The sequence below is a fragment of the Phalangium opilio genome, unplaced genomic scaffold (assembly GCF_054372755.1).
Source record: "Phalangium opilio isolate 3A_F unplaced genomic scaffold, DU_Popi_V2 ptg000031l_1, whole genome shotgun sequence".
Taxonomy (NCBI): domain Eukaryota; kingdom Metazoa; phylum Arthropoda; class Arachnida; order Opiliones; family Phalangiidae; genus Phalangium; species Phalangium opilio.
The window spans coordinates 12,042,474-12,057,540 of record NW_028324158.1 but is presented as its reverse complement, the minus strand read 5'-3'; the positions used below and the strand labels follow the sequence as shown (position 1 = coordinate 12,057,540).

General features: G+C 33.0%; 4 protein-coding genes across 9 annotated transcripts in view; 1 reads left to right on the top strand and 3 right to left on the bottom strand.

The window, feature by feature from the left end:
- Positions 1-57: 57 nt before the first annotated feature.
- On the top strand, positions 58-871 carry Trs20 (trafficking protein particle complex subunit 2). Its single transcript, XM_089870226.1, has 4 exons — positions 58-215; positions 368-515; positions 591-676; positions 732-871. Exons 1-4 carry the CDS (start codon positions 123-125, stop codon positions 828-830), a joined length of 426 nt encoding a protein of 141 aa, XP_089726352.1. The 5' UTR covers positions 58-122; the 3' UTR covers positions 831-871.
- LOC149690653 (STAGA complex 65 subunit gamma-like) lies at positions 699-2,664 on the bottom strand. Its single transcript, XM_089870225.1, has 8 exons — positions 2,393-2,664; positions 2,223-2,328; positions 2,055-2,158; positions 1,892-2,001; positions 1,522-1,825; positions 1,241-1,444; positions 991-1,146; positions 699-917 (listed from the first exon to the last, which is right to left on the bottom strand). Exons 1-8 carry the CDS (start codon positions 2,545-2,547, stop codon positions 902-904), a joined length of 1,155 nt encoding a protein of 384 aa, XP_089726351.1. The 5' UTR covers positions 2,548-2,664; the 3' UTR covers positions 699-901.
- Positions 2,665-3,066: 402 nt separating this feature from the next.
- LOC149690652 (gamma-aminobutyric acid receptor subunit beta-like) lies at positions 3,067-5,593 on the bottom strand. 2 transcript variants are annotated; one of them, XM_089870223.1, is made up of 8 exons: positions 4,806-5,593; positions 4,611-4,681; positions 4,477-4,544; positions 4,191-4,408; positions 4,043-4,125; positions 3,815-3,964; positions 3,379-3,752; positions 3,067-3,298 (listed from the first exon to the last, which is right to left on the bottom strand). In XM_089870223.1, exons 1-8 carry the CDS (start codon positions 4,874-4,876, stop codon positions 3,113-3,115), a joined length of 1,221 nt encoding a protein of 406 aa, XP_089726349.1. In that variant the 5' UTR covers positions 4,877-5,593; the 3' UTR covers positions 3,067-3,112. The 2 variants fall into 2 exon arrangements, with proteins under 2 accessions (XP_089726349.1, XP_089726350.1); XM_089870224.1 differs by having other exon boundaries at positions 5,310-5,591.
- Positions 5,594-5,628: 35 nt separating this feature from the next.
- The window catches only part of LOC149690650 (gamma-aminobutyric acid receptor subunit beta-like), a 77,675-nt gene continuing 68,236 nt past the window's right edge, over positions 5,629-15,067 (bottom strand). For 3 of the 5 annotated variants that reach the window (XM_089870218.1, XM_089870219.1, XM_089870222.1), the window contains one exon: positions 7,313-14,632. In XM_089870218.1, coding sequence (XP_089726344.1) covers positions 14,378-14,632 — 255 coding nt within the window. In that variant the 3' untranslated portion in view covers positions 7,313-14,377. Of the gene's footprint in view, positions 5,930-7,312; positions 14,633-15,067 lie in introns of those variants that run through there. The other 2 variants (XM_089870221.1, XM_089870220.1) reach the window with 2 other exon arrangements.

Below are 15,067 nucleotides of genomic sequence, written 5' to 3'. Positions count from 1 at the left end.
ATTAATCCCCGACATTTGAGGTTTATATCCAGCCCAGTTACATGTCACGTGATACAGCGTAACAGCGGCCATTTTATGCTCGATCTCGTCGAATCCAAGTTTATTACGAATATTAATCATAAATGTCTGGAATATATTATTTTGTAGTAGTTGGTTATAATGATAATCCAATATTTGAGATGGAATTTCATCCATCCAACAAAGCTGATCATAGAGTAAGAGGATTAAAACGATGTTTACGTTAAGCCTTGGGTTGTCTAATTGCCAATGCCAAGGCTTATATTTGTTTTGGGGGCGGGGAACTACCCCCCCCCCTCAATCGGCCGACATTCTCAAAACTAATGATTTTTTAATTAAATCTAATTAGAGAGAAGATCACCGTCATTTAAGTCAATTTATAGCTCATGCCGCGTTGGATTTAGTAGATGAACACATGTGGATGACAAATAACATGTATTTAAAAATTGTAGACAAATTTAACGAGTGGTATGTCTCGGCCTTTGTCACAGCTAGCCATATCCTTGAAATTAATTTAATTAAATTAAACAAAAAATTAATTAATTAAATTTAACCTTAACTTAATCTAATACGAATGAGATTTCTTATGCTACACGACACCAAGAATGAAGATGGAATAAAATGCTTTTTTCAAGATGTTTATGAGATTTATATCAAAGTTAGTTTGATAATTAAACTAATTATCATCAAATATTTATTTAAAACACTTTCAGCACGCTTTAAACCCATTTTACGAACACAACACGCCAATAAAATCACCTGTATTTGAGAAAAAGGTTCAATCATACGGAAGAAGATATCTTACTGGTTAATTAATTATTAATTATTTAATTAATTAAAAACAATTAAATCTGTAAAAGTGTAAATATTAGAGATGATATTTCTAAGCCTTCTTTTTCCTGTAAAAAAATAAAGTAATTGTAATAAAAAAAGGCCTATTAGGCCAAAAAAATAGGCCAAGTTTTTATTTACTTCTTTTTAGGCGGTTTACCACTTTCCAAACCAGGTGACATGGTATCAGACAATGATACTGATGAAATACTTTGAGATATCTCGGGATCTGTAAGATTAGCTTCGGGAGAATCACTAACATTTATTATTTCGTCATCTGGATCAGGAGAAACAACTCTAAAATATATTTAAACAATTTTAACGTTTAATAATTAATTTAATTTAATTTAATTTAATTTTAAATAAAACAAATTTAATTTAATTTATTTACGAGGTTTCCTTTTTGACTGCTGGAATTTGTCCGGGCAACCATTTCATAGATTCCTCATCTTTTAAATTAGTTATTCCAGCTTTTTCAAGGGTTTGAAGTGCACCGTGTAATTCTTCCAATGGAGGCGGAGTTTGAGGTTGTTCTCCAGTTGTTTCAACTTCATTTTCAGGGAATTGAATCTCCGAAACAACTTCTTCTTTAATTCTGACAGGAAAAACAATGTTAATTAATTTAATTAACAATGTGAAATTAAAAAAAAAAAAATAATAAAACTTTATTACTTAATTTTGCTATCAACTGCAACTTTCGGTTCCGGAGTTTTTAATCGTTCACATTCTTCCTCCAATTCTTGGCATTGTCTTAACAAATTCTGATGATAGTTAACAATACGATTTTGATAAAAATTGTGTAAAGTTGTCACACTTCCTAATCCAATTTCGTGAAAGACTTGTTCGATAACATCAACAAATCCCGAACTTCCAGTTAAGGCTTCTCTATCAACCGTTACTCTCAACATATTACAAATTCTACGATAATAATCATTAACTATATCCACCAAAATCTCCAAGACATACTGATTTGTGTCTACAAAATTAAATTAAATTGCAATCAATAAGTTCAAATGAAATTAAGTATCAATTTAAACCTTACTATCAAATCCAACATGTGCACATATTGCAGCCACAGCTTTAGTTAAAAGTTGGCGGCAAATGTTGGATTGTATTTCAGGATAAACTTTCTTTTTTCCCAAGGCAAAATCACTGCCAAAATTGTCAGTAGTTAGACCTGAAGTTATTTAGCATTTTAAACTTACCTGGGACCATCTTTTGCAGAGATATCACCTGGTATATGATCTTTAATTGCACCTTCAGGTAGCTCTGGGATTGGTGTCAACACCTTTGAAGTGTTTTCTCCATCCTAAACAACACTGACAATGTTTAATTCAATGTAAATGATAGTTAAATTAAGTCATGTTCCTTACTGAAGTTTCAGGTTGTGAAACTGAAGAGGTTAGTTTTCTAGCATGCTGAATTAACTGAATGGTGTGTAATGTTAATGGATCTATTGAACATTGTTCCGCAGTAAGCCTAGTAAATAATTATATGTTAAATTTATAAGAGTGAGATTTAAATTAAGGTAAATTGTAATTACGCGTTAATAGAACTGTCAGATTTGACAGGTTGATGCAATTTAGCACCTGAAATTTCCAAGGGCCTTGGTTTCGTAATTTGTTCCCTTTCAATAGCGGCTATTCCAGATTCAGTATCCGGAATTATAGGCAAATCTCCCCATCGTTGATGGAGCATGACTTATTTAACAGCTTTTTCACTTAATTAACTGATTATTTATTTAAGTATAGCATTTAAAAAATTTTAGCATCTAACCAGCTGACACAAGCCGGCGTCGTCTGCACACAACGCATGGCAGCAACACGGGAATCAGGCATTCAGCGCTCTCTAGTAGCGGAACACCTTACTTTGAGTGTAACGTAATAATTAGTTTAATATTGATGAAAATGTGCAAGGGTTTTTACTGAAATAAATCATCTATTAACTTAAAAGAAATTATATTATTACTTTGACTTTGGTAGTTAGGAAAGTCTCGCTTGCTAGATAGCGCTGCAATCTGGTCCGAAATAATACCTCATTTTTTAGTTTCCCGCCAAATTTGAAAAGCTTATATACCGGTTGGTTTTTATATGACGTGAGAAAGATGTCACCCTTCTGGAAAAAATACCCTCCCCTTATATTTTAAGTTTATAAAGCTGTATTTATTAAAGACAAAAGTGGTAAACATCAGCTTTGTTGAAGGTTACAGAAAAACAATGTCTAAACTAGGCTTACAATATAGACTTTAGTTCATAAAACAATCTTAAGAACTCGGTAGAGATGCCGCGTACCATATATTAAAAGTGACAAATATAACTGGGTAGATGATTTTTGCCACTAAATCTATTTTCAAAGGTGCCCGACGATGTTGTCCCATGCTTAGAACGTATTTAACAGATCTTCTGACGTATGAGGCCATGTTTCCGTTGGCTTTTCCCGATTCTGGATCCTGTAAATGATTTAAATATTAGATATTTCCCTCATGACCTTGAAGAAAAGTTCCAAGGTCATGAAGAAAGTTACACTTACAATAATCTCTTTGTTGTGCTCATTCTTTTCCTCCGCCAATTTTTCTCCGGCTTCGAATCTCTTGGCCAAAGATAACACAATGATGTATTCCGCAACGGACATCAAAGACAATACAAGACAAGCCGTCGTGTAACGTTCCAAACGGGTGGAATAATCCAATCTAGGGACCAGAATACTGGCACGGAAAGACAGAATCCAAAAAGCTAAAAAGGAAATCATTACAGCCATTCCGCGAAACACCTTAGAGGAATCCGGAACCCAAAAGGTCAACCAGGTCACCAACGCCAAGCAGATTGCGGGCAAATAGAATTGACGACAAAAGTAACCAGTGTTTCTGGTTACCAGGACTTTCAAGCTTATTCCGGAGTATCTTCCTATATGTTTGAAGGAACACTCATAAATTTTAACTTAAACTATTAAGTTTTATGGAACTTACCGCTAGTTAGAACGACTTCCCTGTTGGCAGTTTCAGTGCTTAGAATTTTCTTGTCCTCAAACATGATGGCGGAATCATAACCAATTGGTTTTTCATTGGGTTGCTCAGTTTCCCTCCATCGATAGAAGATGTCCCGCGATGTATAACCGTCTGCGTACAAATTGTAATTACCACTAAACCTAATCTGAAACCATAAAACCAAAAATCATTCAAAACTAAGTAACTTACAACTTTCAGCGTCAAGGGTGCATGTTTGAGTATCGTGAGGGTAGTAAGTAAGATCCATAGGGCAGAATGCATCGGCTGTTACCCTTTAAAGTTCATCACGACCAATTAACTGTGGTTTAAAACTCAGTGTCCAAGAATGGTAACTTACATTGCACTGGTTAAAATGGTACCATCACTCTTTATACGGAAAAATACTTTTTCGTCCGACTTCAACAAGGTTGATGTCGAAGCGGGGAAAAACGTATCGGGTTGCCAAAAGCGACGGGCCATTTCCGGTCCAACTGTAATGTTAGCAATTCCGGGGAAGTTGAAAGCTAAACGACGGTCTTGCCACGCTTGTCGAAAGTAAAATTGAATCTTCCAGCTCTGAAGCAATCGCGATAATTGTAATTTACTTAAGTGGGGCTAAAATTATTTGACCAAAAATTAGTTACTTGATCTCTCTCCGACATTTCCATTCCTCTAAGTATATACATTGTAACATTAACTTCAATTGGCTTTTCTGTAATATTATAATTAATTTATAAACTTAATACCTTAGTCTTCGAATAAGATAAAAACAACTTGCCTCCGTAATCTGGTCGAACTCTTTTATCATAATTCTCCATTATTTTATTTAAAATATTGGTAACATCGCCACTATAAACAAAACTGTAGTAAATCAAACCACGCTTAAAAAATAAAGTTTAAACTAATTTAAAATATTAATTAAACGCTTAAATTAAACATAAGATCAAATAAAGCTAATGAAAGCTGCACTTACGGTGTAGACGAATACACTATTTGAAAACAAAATACACTAGCTAAAATTACCAAGACGTTTAAATTAACCATTTTGTCGTGAAATATAAACTTTCAAACCGTCCAGAACAGTCGCGGAGGTCCGAATAAACTTTTTAGTTAAACTATTCCAACTTTTTAAACGATTTGATAAAAGGGATGTTATGACGTCAGCGATGATTAAAGTGATATAAGCAAAACACGCGCGTCGAGGAAATCAATCTTCGGAATTGAAATCTACAAACGAAGTGATGGCGCCATTTCTTGAAAACATAAAAATATTTTCAATTTCTCCGTTTATGTAACGCAGTTGCTAAAACAGGACTAGTTGGTGTACGGTACGATTCAAGGAAAGGAAAACTAAATACTAGTTAGGTCGCCTATCATAATACCATTCAGGATTAACGTAGATTAGGTTAGAAAGAAGAAAATCGTGGGGTAGGATAGCTACCAAAGTCCGGTGACGACTCCAAAAGAGGCCACTCACTTTCAGTTTCACTAAATACTCGCGAGTGTCCAATCTTTTGAGTAAATTAGGGTTATTAGGTTCGCTTTGACATCGGTCCAATTTTTTTTGTCAACTGATCCGGTAGTAGCTGAAGAAGTACGTAATTTGATGTGTTGCGATAGACCATTTCATTAATCCCAGCCGAGAAGCAAACACCACAGGGGCGAGGAACCTTTGACTTTCTTGGGTTATTTCCCTCGCGCCAGGAAGCATGCACCGCTAGAGGCAGTGCAAGCTGGCTAGCTTCCCGGGGGGGGGGTGTAGTGAACCAGGGCTCCGCCTGGCGTTAGCTCATAGCGCCAAGGAAATAACCTTACAGGGCGACCTCTGCCTGTGTTGTTTGTTTCCCTGCAAGTAATATGGTTGCAATCATTGTCATAAACAAATTAAAATATCAAATTTAAGAATTTAAACTACAACGTACGAACGTCTGATACTATTAAAAACCTTCCCTTTTAAAAGTGACACATGGTTTAAAATGATGGTGCGATGCCGGTCTCGGATGTGTGACGCGAGTTCACCCCTCTCTCCCCTTGCCCCAAAAAACATACTCCCGTTTCCTTTTTATAAAACGTTAAGCCTCGTAATAGACATTGGTCCTAAAAAAAGAAAGAATCCGGGATGATGTGTCAGAATTTTTTTGAATTTGTTTAAAACTTTAATTCAGAATTGTTCCGACGGCTGGATCTTGACATCCATTTTACGAAACTTAGGCCTAGAATTTGTTGGAAAATTTAAGTTCCTAAAGTTAAGTGTAGGGGGCGTGTCAGGAACTATATTTTCAAGTAGTAGCGTTACTATTTTCTGGAGTAGTGATTGGGCAATGTCACGTATGCCTGGAACGGCTCGGCGGATAGATTCAACTGAAATGTCAAATTGCACTCCGTCTCTGCGCATGCACTCTCTCATGATACAAAGAGACTACAGCGCAACAGCGCAGGCGCAAAAAAGCGAAATGGAAGGCAGAGTTTTACCCCCCCCACGTGTATTTCCCTCTTAGCTACATCATAATGATCTATTCACGTATGCCAAGTTCTACAAAACACACTGTACATTCGTTTAATTGTAATGATAATCAAAAGATAACTGATTTGATTACTTAACTAACAATGAATCTAGTCTTCAGGTCCGTTATCGGTTCAGATCGAACGAAATTGAGTTAGTTAATAGGGCTTTTGAAAAATCTATGAGGAACGAAGCCTAGCTGAAAAGAAATTACCACATGCCCTTTTGAAAAGGCCTGGGAACACTCTAAAACACACACGCACAAAAGCGTTAATTTTCGTCTTTAACCCTGAATGCTTTTACAAACAAGCTCTAATAGAAACCAAAGGGGGGATTGGTAGCCTTTTGTGACACTCTCAGAATCTTATTCAAGCGGACTTAATGGCAATTAAGCTTTTATTAATTTCGGAGGGATGATTTTTAAAGAGAAAATAATTTGAACCCGTTAGGTTTTTGGCCTTGAGCCAAATAAAGAGTAGAAAACAGATGAAAAGAATTTAAGATACGCTTACAAATAGATAAACCACAGAAAAATAAGGGTAATTAACGAGGTGCAGATCAATCCTACTTGACTAATTAGAGAGCTAATTAAAATCGGGATTTCATCATTTAAATATTCAATAACCATTTGAATAATATCTAGATTGTTTTAAACATTCTAATTCTTTGATATATACGTACTAAATATGAATTTATCAATGTATCTATAATTTTTATTAATATAATCCTGATTAAGATTAAATTAATCCACTAAGGAACCAGATCTAAACATCGGAAAATAACCCAATTTTTAAGAAATAAATACGGAAATAAATGCCAACACTTAAAGTCCACGTGAAATAATTCATTTCCAATTTGGGGAAAATTTCAACCTAATTCTGAACTAATCCTTTATACAGACAAAATACCGAAATATGATATTTTTCGCAGATTAATCTCGCAACTTGATTACTAATAATTAATGATGAATCGCAATCTTATCCGGTTAGGAAAGATATTTTATTATTACAAGCGCAAAAGAAATAAAACCATACAACACAGATCAATTTTCAGTATTAATCGACTAATCATAAAAGAAAGTAGATCTCTTAACTAAACATAACTAATTTCAAAACGTTACGCAATAAAAAATACCCTTGTTTATTTATAAGCCTTTTCACTTTAAAATTTAGATTAACCTTTATAAATTAAATTAATTAAATATTAATTTAGGATTGGTTATCAGGTTTAAAATTCAATTATAGTTAAGTGTTGTTTAAGCTGTTTTTTTTGTAACAATAAAGTGCGCGGTTTTTTATTATTTGTATTAACTACCTAGATCTATATTTGTTAATTATTTTCGTGGTATTTTAATTTTAATCATAGTATCGTATAAACTATAATGTTAATTATGAATATAATATGATCACATTAGCGAATTAATTAATTTTTTTTTCGGTTAATTTTATCTCTTAATAACCGAAAAAAATATATTTCGCTTTAATTTGTTTATGTTATTTTTAAGTGCAAAAAATGTACATTTTTTTATCGAATTTCACTATTAATTCACGTTATTTGTTTTTTATACAAGGGTGTATTGTTTATCATGTTTATTTGTTTGTTTATTTACGCTAAGCTATTGTTTGTTTCGTAATAAATACAAATCTAACCAACTAGGACTAGACAAGGAGACAATCTAAACAAGTAAGGCCATTTTCATATATACTCAATATTTTTTTGGGCACCTTTTATGTTTATGTTAAATATCGCGAAATGTTTAATAATATTTCTTTGTTTTTAATTAATTGCGTTAATTCATTAAACCCCCTAGAAATTGATTATTTAACAATCAATGGATCGTGAGGTGTTTATTCTTGTTTGTTATTTTATTTGTTATGTAACTTGTGATATATTTGTTTCTGTTTCTTTGAAATTAATACTAATCCTAATTAGCTTTGTACACGCAGTTTTTTATAGTGTTCGAACTTGGAAATGTTCAGGTGTTAGTTGTTAAAGGATAGAAAATTAATTTCCCGAATTGTTATAATAAAACTATTGTTTATTTTAGTATTTATTTGAACTTAGGTGTGAACTTAAATTGGTGGTTAACGTTAGCTACGTTCACATTACGATAGATTGAAACATTTTTCGTCGAAGATTAATGTAAGCTTTGATAATTTTTGTAATGGCAATGGTTCAACTCAACCACGTGGAAAGCATAAAGTATGTCCGCACACATATTGAAATTAGTAGGTAATAATAGGCCTAAAAAAAGTCACAGAAAGACGAAATCTAAGAGCCTAAACATTAAATCTATTTTATTCTAACATCCAAGGAATTCTGTATATCATGTATGTTTTTTTGGTCAGTTAAAAATATTTTTTTATCGTTTTGAAAAAGAAGTAATAAGAATTTCCGCAGGGCGATTTTTGGTCTCTATATCATATCTTCCGAGCCATGGAAAACCGAAAACAACTCCTATTCCAGACCATAAGGTGAAATACCATGAAATGCTTACGTATCAGCGTTTCCTAGTGTAACCTTAAACGTACTGAAACTAATGTTCTCTTGGTAATAAATATAAATAAAGAAGGAACTCAACAACTCAAGTCTTAGACCAAATTCTTAACACCAGAACATCTCACGTTGAAGGCCAATTATTACAGTTTAAACAAAGTATAGCGTAGTAGTTTTGCCCTAATGAAATACATTTTGTCTTAGCCTCGGTCTCCAGGCACGAGGTTATCATGAAGATGTTGCACCATCATCTTACTTTTGGCGGGAAAAGGAAAACGCGCGAAACACGAAGGAAGGAAGAAAAAAAAAGGCGGGAAAACTACGAGAGGGACCTAGGGAATGTCGAGAAAGAAAATAAAAGACCTTTTTGATATTAAAAGAAGAAGATAAAGTGAAAACTATCTTCCATTCTAGACGACTTTTGCGTCCAGCTATCACCGACGCGTTCTAGAGTAAATAAAAATAGAGTATTTCTCGTTTAGACATGGTGTAGTTAAGCCTTTGTTATAGGGAACAAGACCTATCATGCGCGTATTTTTTAAGCTAGTCACCCCTCCATAACAAGAAATCAAGAGCTGAAATGATAACTATTATATCACGCGGAATTTGCACCGTTTAATAAAGGTACGGTCCAGTTTGATTTGATGCACGTAACTTTAGTGTGGGGCTGACTTTGATTTTGTTGCAAATTCAGCCTGAAATAATACTACTTTATCTTGAAGAAATATAATAAAAAATACTTAAGGGTTTTGGAATTTTGTTGAAATTCCGGTTATTTTTTAGGTTTGGAATGGTAGCTTAACTACACTTCATTTTGTTAAAAAGACTTGAAACCCATAAAATCTCATAGAAAAACAGGGGTTCTAAACATTTAAAATATTATTATATATCAAGAAAGACTTGGGAACTGTTAAAAATATTCTAACGCACTTTCTTAACATAACACCTGCAGGCCTCTCTAATAGATAATTTAATAGTTAATTATTTCGATCTCGTTCCCAACTAAAAAACAGTCTAAAGGCTGGAGGTTCTAGCGGAGTATTCAATAAAGTTAATTATAGCCACAAGGCAATTTGTACGTTTGGAAGCAACATTTTATCTGTTGCATAACCAGCTTGAATTGAACTATAGCAACAAGCTAAGTCGTGTCATTTCCTTTTTAGGAACTCATTCCCTTTTCCTATCCCCTTTGTGACGGTCAATGTTACTTTACGATAGGGCAATGAACTCGGATAGCTCTCCCCTTCTTTAGTAATGAAGTCAACTGATATTGTCATTCCTCTATATATCCCTGTAATGGCCGACAAGGTTTTCTAGCCACCAAACCAGAGTTTCTATTATTTTTTTTTTGTTTTTTGCTTTTTGCTATCCCTGGGTACAACTGTGTTGCTTCAGTCACTTTCTGCTAGCTTTCAGTATTCGGATATTGGTTCCCCGTAGGATTTGGTAGGCGAGTTTGTGATTATGTTGAATTTTTGGTTCTAGCGAGAAACGGCAGAATGTTTTCTAATTTAATCCATAAAGAGGATGATTTAAATAAAAATTAATGAGTTATAAGGAGTTGTAGGCAAAGATTTGCGGTTAAAATTGCAGTTTGCAAGTTTAAAACGCAAAATTTTGCGCGTTAATTAATTTAGTAATACGCATTAATTTACCATGTTACATATTTGTATCATTTTTGAATTTTAGAAGTAAACATAGGCCAACAATTCAAATAAGAACACGCTATCACTTGCTCGCCTATTTCGTGTCGTGTATATTACTTTTGGCGCCTTTTTTCCCCCATTGGTTTTCGCGCCTTTTTACAGGGGTATCGTAAGCCTTTGTTTTTTTTACTTTGAAAGGAGAGAAAAAACACTACTAAGGTGAGAACAATTCTAAAGTTTAGGAGGTGGATCGTTTTTTTCTGTAATATCGGGAGGGCATACGAATTAAAGCCCCATGTTCGATTACTGTTTAATGGCCTTAGAAGTTTCCTAGCGTGGGGAGTTAGAAGACTCGTAGAGGCCTACAGTTTCCGGGAGAGAGTCCAAAATCGGTTGCTATAGAGACACACTTTTCAACGAAACTTAGCAACGACGAAACTTTATATCGAACTTTGGGAATTGCGGGAAGGAATACGGGAAAGTTGAAACAAGGGCTTGGAATTATTGGTGCGTTTCTATGCTAAGCTAAACGGTAATCACGTGACATGCCAATTGTTAAAGCGCGCGGGATTATAGAATTCAAGAACAAAGGCTTACGAATACTCGAAATTCAAAAACAAAGGCTTATCGAATACTCGAAATTCAAAAACAAAGGCTTATCGAATACTCGAAATTCAAAAACAAAGGCTTATCGAATACTCGAAATTCAAAAACAAAGGCTTATCGAATACTCGAAATTCAAAAACAAAGGCTTATCGAATACTCAAACATAAAGGCTTAACGAACAAATTGAAATATTTTGAAATGTGTTTCAATCTATACATAACGATAGATGGATCGACTTAAATCTGGATTATTCTTAAATAGTTAAAGAATACGCTAAAATTTTTTAACTTTCTCTGAACATTACCAAGTACGATATTAATTAAACTAATCTGTTTATTGTTTTTAATAATTGGGTTTGTTTTCTTTGATGGTTGTGGTTAAATTTAGTAAATAGATATCGTTAGGCAAATACCTCCATTATTCTATATATTATTTACGAAGATGTTTCGATTTTCTTTAAGCATTTAATTACTTATAAAAAGCTCCCATTTTTTTGTTAATTTTTTTTATCTTGTATTAATATTTTTTATATAAAAATTATTTTTATCTATGGTTCATTTAAGTCATACGAAACGAATCAATTCTTCGTGTATTTTTCAACTTTTTCCCATGTTATATGGTATTTAATTTTTATACCATAATTTATTTAAAGACTCGTTTGTTTAACCCCTTAACATAAACATATTTATACACATTTTTTGTCATTTTAATTATTTTTTATATATATATATATAAAAACAGTCAATGTGAAAAATAGAATCCCTTAGTATAGAAAGTTTGGGTATTTTTTTTTTAATTTTATTTATTTTAATTGCGTTAATTAGTTTAATTTGGAGGATCGCGATGGAATTGACTTTATTTTATATATGGGTTTTGGGGGAATTTAATTATAATTATTTTGGTTAATTTATCTTAGAAATATGTACAGTTTAATTATTTAATAATTCAGATTTAAATTATTAAATTTATTCTTAAAAATAAAATGGTATTTTCTTCTAAATTATTAACTTAATTGATTTGAAAATAATTAATGTTTTAAAATATAAATTTGACTCTGGTTCAAAACAGCCAATCAAAATGTTGTACTCAATTTTTGTTGATTTTAATATATTATTTTTTAAATTAAAAAATAGATAAAAATAATTTATTAAATTCAGAATTATTATTGATTAATTTATTTATTTTTAATTAAACTAGCATAGGGAGCTGGTTATTCTAATAAAACCAGTTTTATTTTTTTTATATCTGTATTAAAGATTGGACCCCATTTTTAATTGGGTTTAAAAGTAGAAAATTTTATATATTTGTTTTATTTCGGGATATTTTGGGGGATCAATTTAAGTTCATATAACTCGAAGGGATTTCTGTTGGTGGATGTGTTGTTATTTATTTATTTGTTAGTTAGTGATTATTTACAAGGAAGGGGTAGAGGGGGGGGGGTTAAATTTTAACCCGAAAAACTCTAATATTATTTTTTTATAATTGTAAATTTCACCGAAGATTGGTATAATATTAAATACTGGGATTTTTCTTTTTTTTTATATTCTTTTTAAATTCTTTTGGAAAAAACCTTATGTACATTAAATTTTGCCTCCGTTATATTTAATTAAAACTAATAGCTCTAATTTCAATTAATTATATAATTAAGAAATTAACTGCCAAAAAAAAAATAAGATGTGACGTAGCCTCTGACGTAACTACAGAGATAATTAGCCAATTAATTTTTTAATTAGGAATAATTTGTGTGTGAAAGATTACTACGGGTTTTGAGTGAGTGGTTAATGTTAATTAGAATAACGTTTATGTTTAGACCAATTCAGCGCGACTTGAAAATTAAATTAGAGTATATAAAATTTTCTCGATATTTTGATGACTAATAAATATGCAAATTAGGTTCAATTTCATTATTTTTAAAACATACTTCGTAACCGAACCGAATTTTAATATCTTTACTCTAGTCTAATCTACTAGTAGGTAATTTACATATTAAGTCAAATTTTGGTTTTTATTTCTTGAGAATTTGAAGTCTTAGAACTTTCCCAAATCCAAATTGAATTAGAAACAAATTTTTAACGCAATGATTTTGACACTGAATTGGTCTAAATATGACAATATTGATTGGGGAAATAAAGAGTTCATACTTCAGATATTAAGATTCAATTTTGAAAACTAAAAACTGTGCGTTACTTTAAATACATTTTGTGTTAACGGTGATAATTTTAAATTCTAATGGATAGCAGATGTATATAGCGGAGACATTAGTAATCATAGCCTGACGTAAAGATAGAAAAAACCCAAGCGGTAGAAATAGAGAGAAGAAAATGTAGCCAACGACCCAGCGAATGAATTCGTGATGGGTTGAAGACGTGAAAAGGGCATGGTACTGTAGCGCCGTTGTGCGGATGATCTGCTAATTAAAGCAGATCTACGAGTCTTTTTTTTTGTTATTTTTTATATACTTTTACACGTGTCAATATTAATGTACAAAAACCGTTAATGAACATTTGTGTTTAACTTTATACAAATTTTTCAACGATGAAGTCCATGGAACCACAATCATCTTCGCGTTAATTCTTTTTCTTTAAAACACCGATAATTTTGTAGTATCCCAATGATTTTTATAACAAATCTTACCGGAGGAATTGGTCATGGTGGAAACACGCGCTAAGTAACCAACTATTAGTTAACTAAATATTTATCTATGTTCGAAAAACGAAGGTTGTAACATAACCTTTCAATATTGTTATTCCAGTTAGCTTGTTTAGTGGGACTAACACGTGTCGTGTTGACATAATTTGACCTCTGTCACGTGATTTACCATTAAAGGTTAACCCTAAAATTTATTTATCTACCTTAGAAATTAAATTTGGTTAAGAGTTTAAAGTAAATATAACATTTCCACCATAACTAAATCCCGAATGCAACGTGGCACACGCTATAATCCCGCCATATTTATTTAGTCATCCTTGGTCGACGTCGAGTTGTTTAGGCTTAGCTAACCCTAGATTTCCGAATATCAATTACAAGTTTTAATAATGTATCACAAATAATCATACCGTGTTGATAAACATCGTACTTTTCTTCCGAATGTTGTGCCTTGGCGTTGATTGGTTAGTTAGTATCGCATTTCGTTTAGAGATTATGCTTTTTTGTTTAGAAAGAAATAAACTAGGCCTAGGTTTATCATGTACAAGGTAGCCCAAGGCTTAGTGACTACCGAGGCATGGGGTAGAGTGGTCGCGTTTGTTTATGTTAATTTTTTTTTAAGTATTAAGTGTAGAAAGCGGAAGGTTTCTATCCTCCGTAAGAGGTACCTTTAGGAACGATACCCTCTAAGGGAACATCGCTGATATGCAAGTAGATAATCCAATACATTAGGTTAAAACAGACGAAACAGACGGGAAACACTACCCTGGAATACTTGTCGATATCGCTGGGACTGACCCCGAACAACTTGGGGTAGCCACGATAATCAAAGTCCGCGTTACCGTCCATTGAGGTCACTTTGTTATAGCCCTTGTTCTGCTCCATCATCTTCAAACGGACTTCCTATACACGCACAACCCGCCACACCGAGAGAGAAAGAAAGAGAGAGATAAAGATAAAAACAAGTCAGATAGACGTCCAAAGAAGAAATATACTACATTACGTAGGATGGTCAATGGAGGGGCTGGACATTTTTTCTCAACCAAGAAGCTTGAAAATCTCCCCTACTAAACGTCACGTGTCATTAGACTTCCACTGTGTAAATTTAGTGACCATTTTGTCGGAAAGGGGAGGAGCTAGGTATCTTATGCAATACCAACGAGGTCTCTTCATATACAGGGTGTTTTTGAAAAGTCCATCAATAATGAAGGGACGTGTTTATTGGAACATTTTGAGTCGAAAATGTCCTATGACTATTTTCCGTCCGAGCCACTGTTTTCAAGTTGGAATTGGAGTAATTTACGTATGACCCCTTAAATTTAATTAGAAAATTGAAAT